The sequence below is a fragment of the Musa acuminata genome, chromosome BXJ1-4 (genome assembly GCF_036884655.1).
Source record: "Musa acuminata AAA Group cultivar baxijiao chromosome BXJ1-4, Cavendish_Baxijiao_AAA, whole genome shotgun sequence".
NCBI lineage: Eukaryota > Viridiplantae > Streptophyta > Magnoliopsida > Zingiberales > Musaceae > Musa > Musa acuminata.
In genome coordinates this window covers 35675560-35690078 of record NC_088330.1, presented here as the reverse complement: position 1 = coordinate 35690078, position 14519 = coordinate 35675560, and the positions used below count along the sequence as shown (strand labels likewise).

General features: G+C 44.4%; 2 protein-coding genes across 3 annotated transcripts; both read left to right on the top strand.

Annotated features, from left to right (window-relative positions):
- Positions 1-139: 139 nt before the first annotated feature.
- On the top strand, positions 140-10981 carry LOC135584581 (probable methyltransferase PMT27). 2 transcript variants are annotated; one of them, XM_018825297.2, is made up of 11 exons: positions 140-302; positions 4064-4382; positions 4578-4772; positions 4958-7031; positions 7114-7263; positions 8322-8592; positions 8682-8792; positions 8871-9045; positions 9798-10070; positions 10160-10354; positions 10447-10981. In XM_018825297.2, the coding sequence occupies exons 4-11, from the start codon at positions 5406-5408 to the stop codon at positions 10661-10663; spliced, it is 3018 nt and encodes a 1005-aa protein (XP_018680842.2). In that variant the 5' UTR covers positions 140-302; positions 4064-4382; positions 4578-4772; positions 4958-5405; the 3' UTR covers positions 10664-10981. The 2 variants fall into 2 exon arrangements, with proteins under 2 accessions (XP_018680842.2, XP_065032384.1); XM_065176312.1 differs by lacking the exon at positions 4064-4382.
- A 1442-nt stretch (positions 10982-12423) lies between these two features.
- LOC135659627 (LRR receptor-like serine/threonine-protein kinase GSO1) lies at positions 12424-14519 on the top strand. The gene has a single exon (XM_065176311.1). It carries the CDS (start codon positions 12439-12441, stop codon positions 14293-14295), a length of 1857 nt encoding a protein of 618 aa, XP_065032383.1. The 5' UTR covers positions 12424-12438; the 3' UTR covers positions 14296-14519.

The following is a 14519-nucleotide window of genomic DNA, read 5'->3' as shown; positions in this document are numbered from 1 at the left end:
CACACACATATATATATATATATATATATATATATATATATATATATATATATATATATATTCCAGAAATGGTTTGATGGGCTGCAAAGGTCTCTTAGGTCCATTAAGAGGCCCAAGGCTTCAAGAAACACCGATTCCCGGCTTCCTTGATGGGGTTCTTCTCCCGCCCGAGAAACGACGGTGAGGGAGAGAGGTCGCGGGATCAAAGCACACCGACTCTTTCTTGCCTCGCTTCCGCGACAGCGACCGTGGCATCGGCCGCTCCGATCACCGCTTGACGGCGCTCGCCGTCTTGTTCCAAGGTGCGGCCGGCCTCCTACCTTTGTCCCATCTTCTTAAACCCTAATGCTGAGGGTTAGAATTAGCCTTTTCCGTCGCATTTGGTTGATGTTTTTCCCTGAAGATGGTGCTCAATATAATAATAATACGCGACAGAGTTGTGATGTAGAGGTTGTGGGGAAGACATTGGGGAACTATTTGGGATTGGAAAGAGGAAATCGGAATGGCTTGCTCCCTCTTTCGGAAGAAGTGCGGAAGCAGGTTCGGATCACTTTCGTCTATTTGGGTGTTGCAACTCATGACAATGGCGTCATACGTCCTGCAATTCTTGATCTAAACCATCTGGCGTTTGTAATAGTGGATATGTCCGGCGGTTGGGATATTTTCGGAATTTGATCATGGTTTACATAAAAATTGTGCAATGACTTGAAATTACTATCAAAAGATTAAGAAGAAAAAGAAATGCTTGGTTTATGTTAATAACCATAATAACTTGAAAGCGTGGTTAATGATTAAGAATTTAACTCAAAAGTGTTAGATATGTGTTCTGTAATCTAATGAAAAATGAAGAAAATGCTTAAGGTAGAAACTTTTGTCCTGTGTATTTTAAGAACGTAAAGTGCAACAAAGCAAGAGTTGATGTTTTCGATGGTAAAGACTTTGACAGTATATTGCAAGATTTTGGGCTCGAATCCTGCCTTCGTCATCTATCTTTTGCAGAATAATAATGATGATGATGATGAGATGGAGATAATCTGTTACATGAAGCATGGAGAAAATTTAAAGGAATAACGTTCTAACTAAGTTGTAAGTTTCACAATACAATGTGCTGACTAGTTGTCAGTTGTTGGAACTTTTGCCATTAAAAAAGGACAACAAGTACCTGGATTTGCAATTTGACATTAGCATATTACTGTAACCTTCCTGAACTCTCTTTGTTTGGTACATCAGGAACAAAAGTTAGCAATTATGCATATCTGTATGGTAGAATATGTGAAATTTGAAGTTCCCTGTGACAGTCGCCCTGATGGTTGGATCTTCTTTCATCCTTCATGTGACTTGTAGATGTATTTGCTCTGAATAACCATCAGGAAATTTCGTTGCTTGTGTTATTTGGAAGTCATTGCTGACATAAAATCTGCTGAGTGCCTAAGAAAGTAAGTCCACTAGAAGTTTTGCTGCATATTCAATGATGAATACTTGCCATTTATGCTAGACCTTCACGGTTTACCACCTAAGAGGGATCAAAGTATGTCTTGGTAATGGCTGTTTGCTTATGAATTTATGGACTACCACAGTTGTTACTAATTTGTTAGAAACATTTCTAAATGTCTATGGATCAGTTGGTTATGTGATTAAGTGTATTGGTTATCAGAGAGGATTTCTGTTCATAAGGTGAATGTGACATGAATAATTTGTAATAATTGGTTCCCAAACAAAATGTTTTGAACAAGGAGTGCAGAGATCTACTAGAATTATCAACAACACAGAGTTGTAACTCTCTAGAAGTGGTTTGGATGTAAATGATGTTGATTGACTGGGTGAGAAAAGTGTTTTCTTGCCTGACTTTAAGAAAGAATCATCTCATTGGAATTTACAAGGAGGTGAATAAGATAAAATTTTCTGCTGGAAGCTCTCCTTGATTAAGATCTGAAAAAGGATCAGAGAAAAATTGTAGGGAGAACCATCAAGTAAAAGGAAATGATAGTTGTGGGAGTAGAATTCATTATTGTTTGGTCACGTTTTAGCAGACATCAAAGCATCTGTACATGGCTATATTATCTTTTTTTATCCGAAGAAGTCTTTGCCTATCAGATCCTGTGAAACCTTACCCCAGGCCTCATATTGTTTATGATAAATTTGTCTAGATCCTAGAAGGTATTTGCCTCTCAAATGTGACATCAGTTAAGATGTATTGTTTTCTTGGAGACCCCCTCCTCTATGGCCCATTGCATAGCAGATGTCGAGTGTCAATTTTTTGTCATAACTTTCTTGTATCTTGATTCTCAGTTTCCTTATTAATGTTGAACAATTTAACTTAATGGACAAGAGGGCAGCGACATGTGCAGTCAACAAAGATGCACAAAATGTTTCATGAAGACTGCAGAAGTAGACTGTCTAACTGAAATATCCAAAGTTGCAGATGCTAGGGAAGCAAGTTTCTTTTGTTTGTGCAATATATATAGACTTCATTTTGTGATTAAATAGCAAATTAGATGTCTGAAAGCCTTAACCATTTTCGTTTTAGCGGGATATACAGCTACTGGCTATTCTCCTAGATACTGGTTAAACCACTTCAACTGTCAAAACATATTCTAAGTAGGTTATATATGATGGACCAGGTTTATACATCAATACATGTTTTTCAAGTGTTATTCTTGTTGAAGGTAAAAAAAAAACCATTTAAGCTTCAAATAATTATCCAATTGCTTTTTTTTTTAACTGTGTATATTTCTTTAGTTATTTAGAGTGCAAGATAGAAGAGGCAAGACTATTCTTTTTAATAAAAAGGCACCTATGTGCAAGGTATCACTAGTGCAAAATCTGACGAGAATCAATGTAAGCAACTTTGACTGTGGAAGCAAAGAGATTGTTTTCATAACTTGATTGAATTACTTTTTCGTGTGACCAATAAACTGTAACTATTATACTACATCTTATTAGTTGGTCATTTTGCTGTTTCTATATCTCTTACACATGTTTTTGAAAGTTTGTTTTGTGGAACATTATGTCAATTTATCATCTCATTACGTTGTGTCAATTAGATGGAGCTGGAGGCACATCATGGCCCAAAGCCACTGGTGAGTTGGACCTCAAATGTCCTACCAGAATGATTCTGACTCTGGTTATGCGTTTTTGAGGTCCTCATTCGTTAAAAGGGGGACTGTGATATCCTAGTTACCACCCTAATTTGTCTCATATTGATAGCGGAGGATGGTGTATGAGCATATCTAGTGCTAGATGAGTTTACTGTCATGAGAATTTAATCATTTTGAGCCATGTGATTCTGGTCTCTTCAAGTTAATGAGTTAACTCTTCCATCAAATAGTGTGCTGATGATGGAGGCTATTGGTCTATGGATTCTAGACATTTATCCAGCAAATCTTTTTTCATTTTAAGATTAACTGAATAGGTGTCTCCCCACCCCAACTAATGGAAGTGTGTCCAGCAAATGTTTCTAAAACATCCCAATTAATCGAATCCACCAAAGGTTTTGACTCTTTGAAAAGTATTTTTTGAAAATTGCAGTGATCTCAGATAAATGAACCTCATATTAAGTTGGTTCGTGACCTTGTGTTCTTTTGGATGTTAACTTATTTAATGGTATCAAAATGTGTTCCTTGAAGATCATTGGTATCAAAAGGAGAAGTTGCATCTGAAGAATTTTATGCTTTTATGAAGAAACATAATATGCACGGTAGGATTTGGGGCCTTTTATCTTTTATAGTTGACACATTAGAATGTGTGTGTGTTTGGGAAGTCTGTAGGAGGTGGGGTTCTTGGCAACTAGTTAGTCCTTGTTGAGTATCTTAGTGGCGGACCACTAAGAGCAAAAAAGGAAATTGTTCGAGCACTTCGAGTAAGAACTATAGCCATTTGACAAAACATCTACTTATATGTATATAGACTAAGAAGATCCTTGTGAATTCTACAAGTAGCCTGAATAGCTAGCAGGAATGTTCTATGTGATGGTTTTAAATTATTTAAGCTTAATTTCTTTACAATTCGCTCTTACTACCCGTTAAATTTGTCTCTCTGATGACCCGCAACCTTTTTGTTTTAGTGACAACACTAGAGCAAACCTGAAATCCTTCTCTGAAGGATGCATTCTTAGACCACAATCTTCAGTGAGTGTGCCGGCAGATTGTAGAATTCTTGAATCAGGTGGTAGAAGTATCGGAGAAATGACACAGGTGGTTTGTAGAGCCTCATACTGCTGTATACTTCTGGACATTTCGCATAGTTTTGTATTTGGAGCAGAATTTTCGATTGTGTGATGAGGAAGTAAAAGCAGATGTGATCGAAACTTTGTCGCTATGCACTCTGCATATCCAAGTATAAGCTTCATCCATGATGATCTCGTATTTTCTGCATGCATGCAGGTTTGTATGAGAACTCTAATTTTCTGATTCTGTTTGGTGCATTGCACAATAGTAAGAATTATTCTCCATCATGTCATACAGCTCAGTTTTCTTATTCTATGGTATGCTCAATTTGAAGTATTAACTAGTTTAGTTGATAAAGGTTTTATCAAAAAATCATAAAATAAATTTGGCTCTATCAAATGTGTTTTGCAGTTATATCAGCGGAAACGAAGGTCAGAAAAGACGGTGCAAAATGCAATGCAAATCTAATGCGAGTGCTTCCGGTCCCCGAGCAGAAAACATGGACTACTTTATTCCCTTCCAATCCACACAAACAAGTAGAATGCTGCAAAGTCTCACCGTCTTCCCCCCCCTGTAATCATTTCATCTCCCATCGACGGGGCCGGGGTAAGTGGAATCTGACTGGCTCTAAGATCACCAATCTCCATCCTTATGCCGAACAACCTATCTGAAATGATTTATAATATTAAATGCACGTTTAACCAACACAAGCACCAATCATATTTAGAAAACAGACATTAAATGAATTATTTAATACGAAAAAATATCATAACTAATTATTTCTTTTGCAGGATGGAGATAAAAAAAAAAAAGACCCGATCTTAACCTCTATCCCAACTGATTTTTGAGAACCATACCATGACCCCATCCCGATTCTCCGGATCGAACCCGGTCCGAGTTGAACGCGTCAATCCCCGGATCCCGATCTCGTGGTCTGTCGCCCCGCTGTCGTCCTTACTCGCCAGCACAAAGTTAGCAGCTGTCTCAGGGTGAGCGAAGCCCGGGAGGGGAGTGAAGTGCCGTGATTGGACCACCTCCTCCTCCTCTGCTACTGCTGGAAGCGTGGATCCCGCCGCGCTCCTCCGCCTCCGACGCTGAGGGATCTGCGCGATCTCGACTTGAACCGTTCCACTGTCCTCTTTGAACACCCTCCTCCGCCCCCGCCGCTTCCCTGGGCTTAAAAGGGCTAGAGCGAGTGTCAGGCGACGGAGGCAGGCGCGGCGGAGAAGGAGCGGGGCAATGGCTGGCTTTGGCAAGAGCTCGCGGGCGGGGAAGCGCCATGCGTCGTCGTCCATGTCGTCCTTCTCCTACTACGTTACCATTGTGGTCTTCGTGGCGTTCTGCATACTGGGAGTGTGGATGCTGTCTTCCTCTTCCGTCATCCCGCCTCACGCGACCACCGACACCAGCTCTCGTATCTCCTCCTCGTATTCGTCGGCCTCCAAGTCTGGCGCTTCTCGCATCGTCGCCTTCAGAGACCCTCCTCCGGACGCGGAGGAGGACGCCATTAAAGGTGACGACGGTGGCGAGGACGAGAACAGGTCCGGTTCCAAGATCTCTTCCCTTGGGGAGTCCAGGGACACGAGCTCGGATCAAGAGAACCAGATCGATTCGGCTTCCTCCCGTAGAGAGAACGAGAACAGGTCCGGAGGCGAAGAAGAATCTAAAGGCAGGCAGGAACTCGAGCGTCCGCAGGAGGCGGAGGAGACCCAAAACGGCAGCAATGAAGAGAACCAGGAGCAGCCGGTCGGAGAGAACAAGGAAGAGGGAGAGAAGGGGAATCGTGGCGGAGATCAGCGGCTGGTGGGTCGCGATTTGGACGGAGGAACACCGGACGGCAAGCGGCTGAGCGAGGAGGAAATCCATGAACAGGAGCAGAGGGAGCACGACGAACAGCTACCGGTCGGCGAGGGGGAGGAGAGCCAGCAAGAAACCCAGCAGCCGCAGCAGACCGGGAGTGACAGCCAGGAGGAGCAAATCCACGAAGAGCAGCAGAGGCAGCACGACGAGCAGTTACCGAGCCGCGAGGGCGAGGAGAACCAGCGAGAACCTGAGCAGCAGCAGCAGACTGGGAGCGACAGTCAAGAGGAGCAAATCCACGAAGAGCAGCAGAGGGAGCACGACGAGCAGCTACCCGGTGGTGAGGGCGAGCAGAACCAGCAAGAATCCCAGCAGCTGCAGCAGACTGAAGGTGACAGCCTAGGGAATCAGCAGGAGAGCCAGCCTGAGATTGACGAGAACCATGACCAAGTGGAGCAGATACAGCAGGTTACCAATGAGAACCAACCACAGAGAGAAGAGTCGGTTGATGAGAGCCAAACGCAGTCTGATGAGAAAGCAGAGGCGGGATCAAACGAGAGCCAGCAACAAGAAGAAACAGGAGGAGGTGGCAACGACCAGCAGCAGCCACAGATGGAAGAGGAGATCGCCAATGACTCAGAACAAGAAGGCAATGGACAACAGAGCGAGAAACTGAATGACCCTAATGCAGGTGAGTCTCTGTCAGACAGGGCACAGTCAGATGCATCTAAGGACAGCGGCGGTGACAGGAAGATGCCATGGGCGACACAGGCCGACCACTCCGATAACGAGAAGGAAAGGAGAAGAGAGGAGAATTTGAGCGAAGGCAGCGATTCAGAGGGGAATGCTGGGAACTCACTTGGACAGGAGTGGAAGCTCTGCAATGTCACTGCTGGCCCTGACTACATCCCTTGTCTTGACAATGAGAAGGCCATCAAGCAGCTACATAGCTTCAGACACTTTGAACACCGAGAGCGGCACTGCCCAGAGGAAGGCCCGACATGCCTGGTGCGTCTTCCAGATGGATACAAGCGATCCATCGAGTGGCCAAAGAGTAGAGACAGGGTAATTCTGATACCAAAAATTTGTTGCTTATACATTTTTGTGGCAGTGTCTGATTATGAATGTCCATTGATGTCCTCTGTAGATATGGTACAGCAATGTGCCTCGCACAAAGCTTGCGGAAGTGAAGGGTCATCAGAACTGGGTGAAAGTCACAGGAGAATACCTCACGTTTCCTGGTGGTGGAACACAGTTCATACATGGGGCACTTCATTATATCGATTTCATCCAGCAGGTGAGTTCAGATTTCTCCTTCTGATAGGTGCTAGCATTTATCCTTTCTGTCTGATTATATTCAGAAATATTACATCCTACGCCAGCGAGTAAAGTTTACACATTATATATCAGAGTGCACTTACATTATAAATATTACTTCATGGGGCACTTACATTATAAGGATTAATTTACAATATATATCAGAGTGCAATTTGTCCCATGGTAAGGTTGCTTATTTGATACCTGGGTGGACCTTTGTCTTACAGTAAGATTGTTTTTTCAGGATTAAAGTGGACCAAGGTATGAGCCACCAAATGAATCTATTTACTCTCACAGGGGTTAGGTACCTAAGAGACCAGGGAATAGTTTGGGGGAACTCATTTATCTAACAAAATTTTAAAATATATAAAAAAGGATTTTTCTCAAGAAATGGCTATTAAATTCTATGGAAATACATCTGGGAATTTTTTATGTTTCCTGCCTTCGGTGTTTTTACAATTGCATGGATCTTATCCTCCAACATTACTGCTTTAGAGACAGTTGGTTATATATTTATGGTACTACTTTTAGCTTCCCTCTTTGACTATTTGAAGTTCAGGACAATGAGAGGGTTTCTCCTCCATTAATCAGTTCAGTTCTTCCATTAACTAGCTTTAGCATTTGACTGCAAGACTACTGGCTTGCCTTGGCTCAGGAACTTAATACCTCCGAAGAAAGGGTGAAGCTTAGGTTTGCAGAAGATCATACTATATGCTTAATTATTACCAACTCCATGTTTAATAAGAAGTTGGATGATGCATGTTTATGACCAGGCTGGACAGTTTAATCTGTTGAAGAAAAAAAATATATGAATACATATGGTATGAACATCAATAGTGACTAAGGAGGTCGCTGGTTCCCTGCTACATCTTTGGGCTTAGTACCTTTGTTTTTAAACAAAGAAAAGCTTGTTTTTGTTACATTCTATTATCAATTATCAACCATAATTATGCCATTTCATGAGACTTGGGAGTTGACTTCATCAAGTTCTGGTTTTCTGGTTGCATTTGTTTATAGCATCTTTTGATCTGGTTGCAGTCAGTACGTGATATTACTTGGGGAAAGCGTAGCCGTGTGGTACTAGATGTTGGCTGTGGGGTGGCCAGCTTTGGTGGCTATCTCTTTGAGAGAGACGTTCTTACAATGTCTTTTGCTCCAAAAGATGAACATGAAGCTCAAGTTCAGTTTGCATTGGAGCGAGGAATCCCAGCAATATCTGCAGTAATGGGTTCTCAGCGTCTGCCATTTCCCAGCATGGTCTTTGATGTTGTGCATTGTGCACGCTGCCGTGTCCCATGGCATGCAGAGGGTATCTCTTTTAGAATTCAGTGCTTTCAATATTTATCTTGATCCTGTTGCAGTTTGCTTGATAAGACTTGTCTTCAAACTGCATCCTAGGTGGTACTCTTCTGTTGGAACTAAACCGAGTCTTGCGACCCGGAGGATACTTTGTCTGGTCAGCAACACCGGTTTATCAGAAACTGATAGAAGATGTGGATATCTGGAAAGGTTGGTTTTCAAGCTATTGCCATTTTTTGTTTCATCAAACCAAGCTGACATAAGTATTGTGCTATTTTGCTGTTGCAGCCATGAAATCTCTTACTATATCCATGTGCTGGGACCTTGTTGCTGTCAAGAAGGACAAATTGAATTCTGTTGCTGCTGCCTTCTATCGTAAGCCTATTTCAAATGAGTGTTATGACAATAGAAAGCGTCATAGTCCACCCATGTGCAAGGATGAGGATGATCCAAACGCAGCTTGGTAAGATTACTATGGAAACTTCTTTACTTATTGTTCTAGTTTGAATACAAATTGCAATCAAGTCCATTTTAGTATTCTTAGCATCATCCAAGCTGTAATTAAAGTAGTAAACCAATGATTTCGTAAACTTGAAGCAGATTAGAAGCTTAAACCTTTTCTCAAGTTAGCTTTTTTGTTTTGTGTACTGTGATCTGATCAATTTCCAAGTAGTTCTTTTTGCAAATTTGTTTTTCAAATAAAATCTTTTTGCAAATTTGAGCTCTTCCTATTTCACTAATGCTATCAACTCTGGGATCTACCCTAGTGTTTTTTGCTGATTGCATTTGACTCACAAAGGTGCAGAAGCGATTGCTTAAAGCAGTCATGAAAACTTGCCTTCCAGAGTTGCAAACATCTTGTCCACCCACAAGATCCCATTACCAGAAGTTTGAAGCAAATATTTAGAGCATGAAACATTGGCTGAGAATTTATTTATAATATGTTAAATTTTGATAAATTTATATGTTTAACCTGTGTAGATGTGTTAAAACTTGGGTTAAGCTGACAGCTGATTAGATCTCACTTCTACATGTTGAACATTTCCACAGAACTACCACAACTTTATTATGATCTGTTTTCACTTTTTTTTTTAGCACACATGTCTGGGTAAGCTTGCTCTTAACCCCCTAGACTGACCATAGAGTGCACAAATTGTATTCGCCTTAAATTTGTCCATTTAATTTCTTCCAGCTCTTGTTTATTATTTCTCTCAGGCACATACCCTTAAAACCCTGCATGCATAGAGTGCCGGTTGATGGATCTGAAAGAGCGTCACGGTGGCCCAAAGAATGGCCACGCCGGTTGCAGGTGCCCCCTTACTGGTTAAACAGCTCTCAGATGGGAATCTACAGGAAGCCAGCCCCTGTTGATTTCACATCAGATTATGAACACTGGAAGCGAGTTGTAGCAAAATCTTATCTCACTGGTTTTGGCATTCGCTGGTCCAACGTGAGAAATGTCATGGACATGAGAGCAGTCTATGGAGGGTACCATTTGGCTTGAACAATTATGAATTATTTAGCAATTCTTGAATCATTCCACCTTCCATCTCAACAAAATCTTACTTTGCTTGCAGATTTGCAGCTGCACTAAAAGATTTAAAGGTCTGGGTCATGAATGTGGTGAATATTGATGACCCTGACACGCTGCCCATAATATACGAGCGTGGGCTTTTCGGAATTTACCATGACTGGTGTGAATCTTTCAGCACCTATCCCAGATCCTATGACTTGCTGCATGCTGATCGCTTGTTTTCTCAGATAAAACAGAGGTCAGTTTTTGTCATCCTTGCAATTTTTCGCACTGTGATTGTTGTACAAGTAGTATTTTGATGCAGTGACAGAAACTACAACTGGTTTTCAGGTGTAAGATTTTGCCTCTGATAGCCGAGGTTGATAGGATAGTGAGGCCAGGTGGTAAAATCATTGTTCGTGATGATTCTGTCACTACAAGTGAAGTTGAGAGTCTACTGAAATCACTGCACTGGGAAGTCCGTTTGACCTTTTCCAAAGATCAAGAGGGAATACTTTGTGCAGAGAAATCCGAGTGGCGACCTGAGAAACTAACTGATTCAGCTTGAGTGGAGCTTCAAGCTTCTAATGTGCCATCACTCTTCACTTTCTCCACCTGTTCCCGTAGCAGATTTTTATTGATTTACCAAAGTAATCAATTTTCTTTTCTTCTCTGAAGCCTTTTAAGTTTCTCATTTGCTTTCATTTTGTCAGGTACATGTAAATCATAGTATGTAGGGTTAGAATTGGACCTATTTGAATCAGATTATTTAATCCTCATCATTCCTAAGGAGTCTGGTGTCCACTAAACCTAGTGCCTTCTCTGGAATCAAGTTTGGAGATTCTATGCAATTGAGTGTGTTTTGATTATATTGTAAATGTCATTATTTGAGGAGTATGCATAAAAGAGAATAAACATGTAAATAGGAAAGCAAGCTCAAATAAGAGGAGAGAAATCAGAAGCTTCCATATGTGATGAAACATAAGAACAAAGCATATTATGTTTATTAGCACAATAACAGATGTTTCAACTCAAACACATGGAATTAATTTTCAGTCCTTAATAGTCAAAGATGGTTTGAGCACTTTTGCTTATATTGGTTATCAGTGATATTTGTTTTGCTTAGGGCAATTGCATCTTCTACAGCTGGCTCTTTTACTTGCGCATTATATTATCCAGATTTGTGAAGGTTATGTATGTGAGCCAAGTACATTTTAGCTGGTGATCCTTATCATCTGATACTTCCTGGTCACGTTTGTCTTGTTTTTCTCCAAACAAATCGTGCAAAGACTTGCTTTCTACTGTCATCTGATACTTCCAGGTCACTTTAGTGCATTGCGTTGGTCTTATCCACTCAGAAACCACAAATTTCCTTCACTTGTTTTGTATGTGGAAGTGGAGGTCGGGCCAACGGGGATATGGGTTCCTTAATTGGAGGATGCTGATAACCTAAATCTTACTTGATATCTTACAAGTGAATCCCTAGAAACGCAGTTCCATGATGACAGGCATTATAGAACTGGCGCAATCGAGAAATAATAGATCAGTGTTACTAAAGAGAGGATCACTGTCAAATGACCAACCATATTTATAGTTCATATCACTCGAATTGAATTGCTTTCATGCATCTCAAAGCACGCATTACCTTGATTTCTGCATCTAGCCTCTGACCTGTGGGCGCTAGCCGTCTGCCATTCCTCTCCTTTGCCTTGTAACAGAAGAAATCGTTCGCTTCCTAAATGCCTGTGTGCAACGATATCTAATCAGTATCAAAGCCTTGTAGAAACAGCCAGATGATACAATGAGTTGAGGTTCCCCCAACCTGCAGTTTGCTGTGGTGAGTGGTTGACAGCCTCGTGCGCCATCACAAGTACACACCCTGGAAAGGCAGGCGAAGGCAAGTGAAGCCCATCGACTCCGACAGCTCATTAGGTGAGAAGGAAGGAGATATAAAATACTCCATTGGGACAGAGAGACGCCCCTATTCTTTCTTCTCTGGTCCCATTAAAGTCAGCAGCGCCACTTCCATCATGGGGCGTCTGAACCCAGGCAAGCTTCATGGGGCCTCACCCCAGTTTCCTTGGAGACCGTTCATGACTGCAGCAGCAGACTCCATTTCCACGCCTAATTTGCTGCTGCATCTCCACATTTCTGCCGACCTGAGAGCCCATTAAAGAAAGTAGAAACTGCGAGGAAATGGTCTCTTAAGAGACCCTCTGCTGCCACTTTCATGGCAGTAACGAATGCTTTTTTACTCCAGTTTGATTCACCGCCTTTTCATTGCACAAGTTCTTCGACTGGGGAGAACATCTGTCGACCCTCGTCGATTCTTTCACGTAAGAGATGGATAACATGCAGCCGCTGTGCCTCGTCTTCCTCTTCCTCTGCTCCACCCTGTTGCTGCAGTGGTCGCAGGGATGTCACCCCCACGACCGTTCGGCCCTTCTCACCTTCAAGGCCGGCATCACCGCCGACCCCTCCGGCCTCCTCCGCTCCTGGGACTCGGCCACGGACTGTTGCTCCGCGTGGGACGGCGTGGCCTGCGACGCTGCCACTGGCCGCGTCGTCAACGTCTCCCGCCCTGGCCTCTCCCCCGGGCCCGACTTCATCTCCGACGCCTCCATTGCCGGGAGTCTCTCGCCTGCCCTCGGCGACCTCTTCTCCCTCCGGTTGCTCGATCTCAGCAACCTCAAGCAGCTCGCCGGCCCCGTTCCACCCGCCCTCGGCCGCCTCTCCCGCCTTGAACACCTCCTCCTCGACTCCAACCAACTCACCGGCTGCATCCCCTCCGCCTTCGCAAACCTCACCCGACTCCGGAAGCTCTCCCTCGGCAACAACCGCCTCTCCGGATCGCTTCCCCCTTCCATGTTCACCTCTCCATTTCTTTCCGTGGTCTCTCTTTCCAACAACAGGCTAACCGGCGGCATCCCGGCATCCATCGGGCGGGTACCTGCAATGGAGGCACTAGACCTCCATGGCAACCACCTCACCGGCTCCATCCCCATGGAGATCGGATTGCTGCGAAGGCTCACTGTTCTTGATCTTTCAGAGAACAAGATCTCCGGCGGCATCCCCAGCTCCATAGGCAAGCTCAAAAACCTGGTGGTTCTCTACTTGAACCAGAACCGCATCACGGGAAGCATTCCGCCTTCCATCGCCGGTATGGTCTCGCTGCAGTTCTGTAGGATGTCGGAGAACCAGCTCACCGGGAGCATCCCGGATTCGATCGGCGGCCTACCTAGCATCGAGAGACTGATACTGGAGAACAACAAGCTCACCGGTCAGCTGCCCGCCGCTATAGGACGCCTCGCCACGCTCACGGACATCTTCTTCTCCAACAACCGATTTACCGGCAGGATCCCTTCCAGCTTCGCCAACCTGGCCAATCTGCAGACGTTAGACCTGTCGCGGAACCGCCTCGGTGGTCCAATCCCCGCCGAGCTCTCCCGGCTGCGGAACCTCCAAGAGCTGGATCTCTCCTTCAACTCCCTGATGCACTTGGGCAGGCCGCCGAGCTGGCTCGGCCAGATGAACATATTCAAGCTTGTCCTGGCGGACACAGGGATCTCCGGTCCGCTGTCTGACTGGCTGTCGTCGGCGTCGTCCATCTCGATCCTCGACCTTTCCAGCAACGGACTGGTGGGGGATCTCCCGCCGTGGATCGGCAACATGACCGGGCTCTCGTTGCTCAACCTCTCCAACAACACTCTGCATTCGGGGATCCCGGAGGGGTTCAAGAACCTGACGCTGCTGATGGACCTGGACCTGCACTCCAACGAGCTGTACGGCCGGCTGCGGCCAGTGCTGGCGAAGGGGACGCAGGACCCCTTGGGGCACTACCGGACGCTGGATCTGTCACGCAACCGGTTCACCGGGGGGCTTGACGAGGGCGTGGGGGAGCTGGCCGCGATGGACACAGTAGAGAGGCTAGTGGTGTCGCACAACCCAGAGCTTGGCGGCGGGATACCGGCGTCCATGGCGAGGCTGGCGGCGCTGAAGGAGGTGGGGATGGCGGGGAACGGGCTCTCCGGGAGCATACCTGAGGGCGTGCTGGACCTCGCGCGACTGACCGAGTTCGATGTGTCAGATAACAGGCTCAGCGGTCGGATACCGCGCCATCGGGCTCCCTTGACGGCGGAGGGCTTCAGAGGAAACACGGGGCTCTGCAGCGCGCCTCTCCCGCCATGCAAGCTGTGGTAACGAGCCAAAGTACACAGGAAGGAGTCTCAGATTTAATTTCCCGATGTCAAGGTGACGGAGAACAAAACAAAACTTTCTTGTTTGACAATTCATGGAAACGTAAGAACGGCTTGCACTTTTTTCTTTTTCGTTTTTTGGAGTCCAATTGTCTATTAAGGTGAGGAATCTTAATATATCAAACTATATAATATAATATAAGGCTACATACTTACATAATTTATAGA

Bases quoted from the DNA above. Each gene is read 5' to 3' on its own strand.
- LOC135584581 (XM_065176312.1), top strand. From the start codon at position 5,406: ATGGCTGGCTTTGGCAAGAGCTCGCGGGCGGGGAAGCGCCATGCGTCG. The intron at 7,264-8,321 runs GTGAGTTCAGAT...ATCTGGTTGCAG, and splicing joins ATATCGATTTCATCCAGCAG to TCAGTACGTGATATTACTTG. The intron at 9,046-9,797 runs GTAAGATTACTA...TATTTCTCTCAG, and splicing joins GATGATCCAAACGCAGCTTG to GCACATACCCTTAAAACCCT.
- LOC135659627 (XM_065176311.1), top strand. From the start codon at position 12,439: ATGGATAACATGCAGCCGCTGTGCCTCGTCTTCCTCTTCCTCTGCTCC.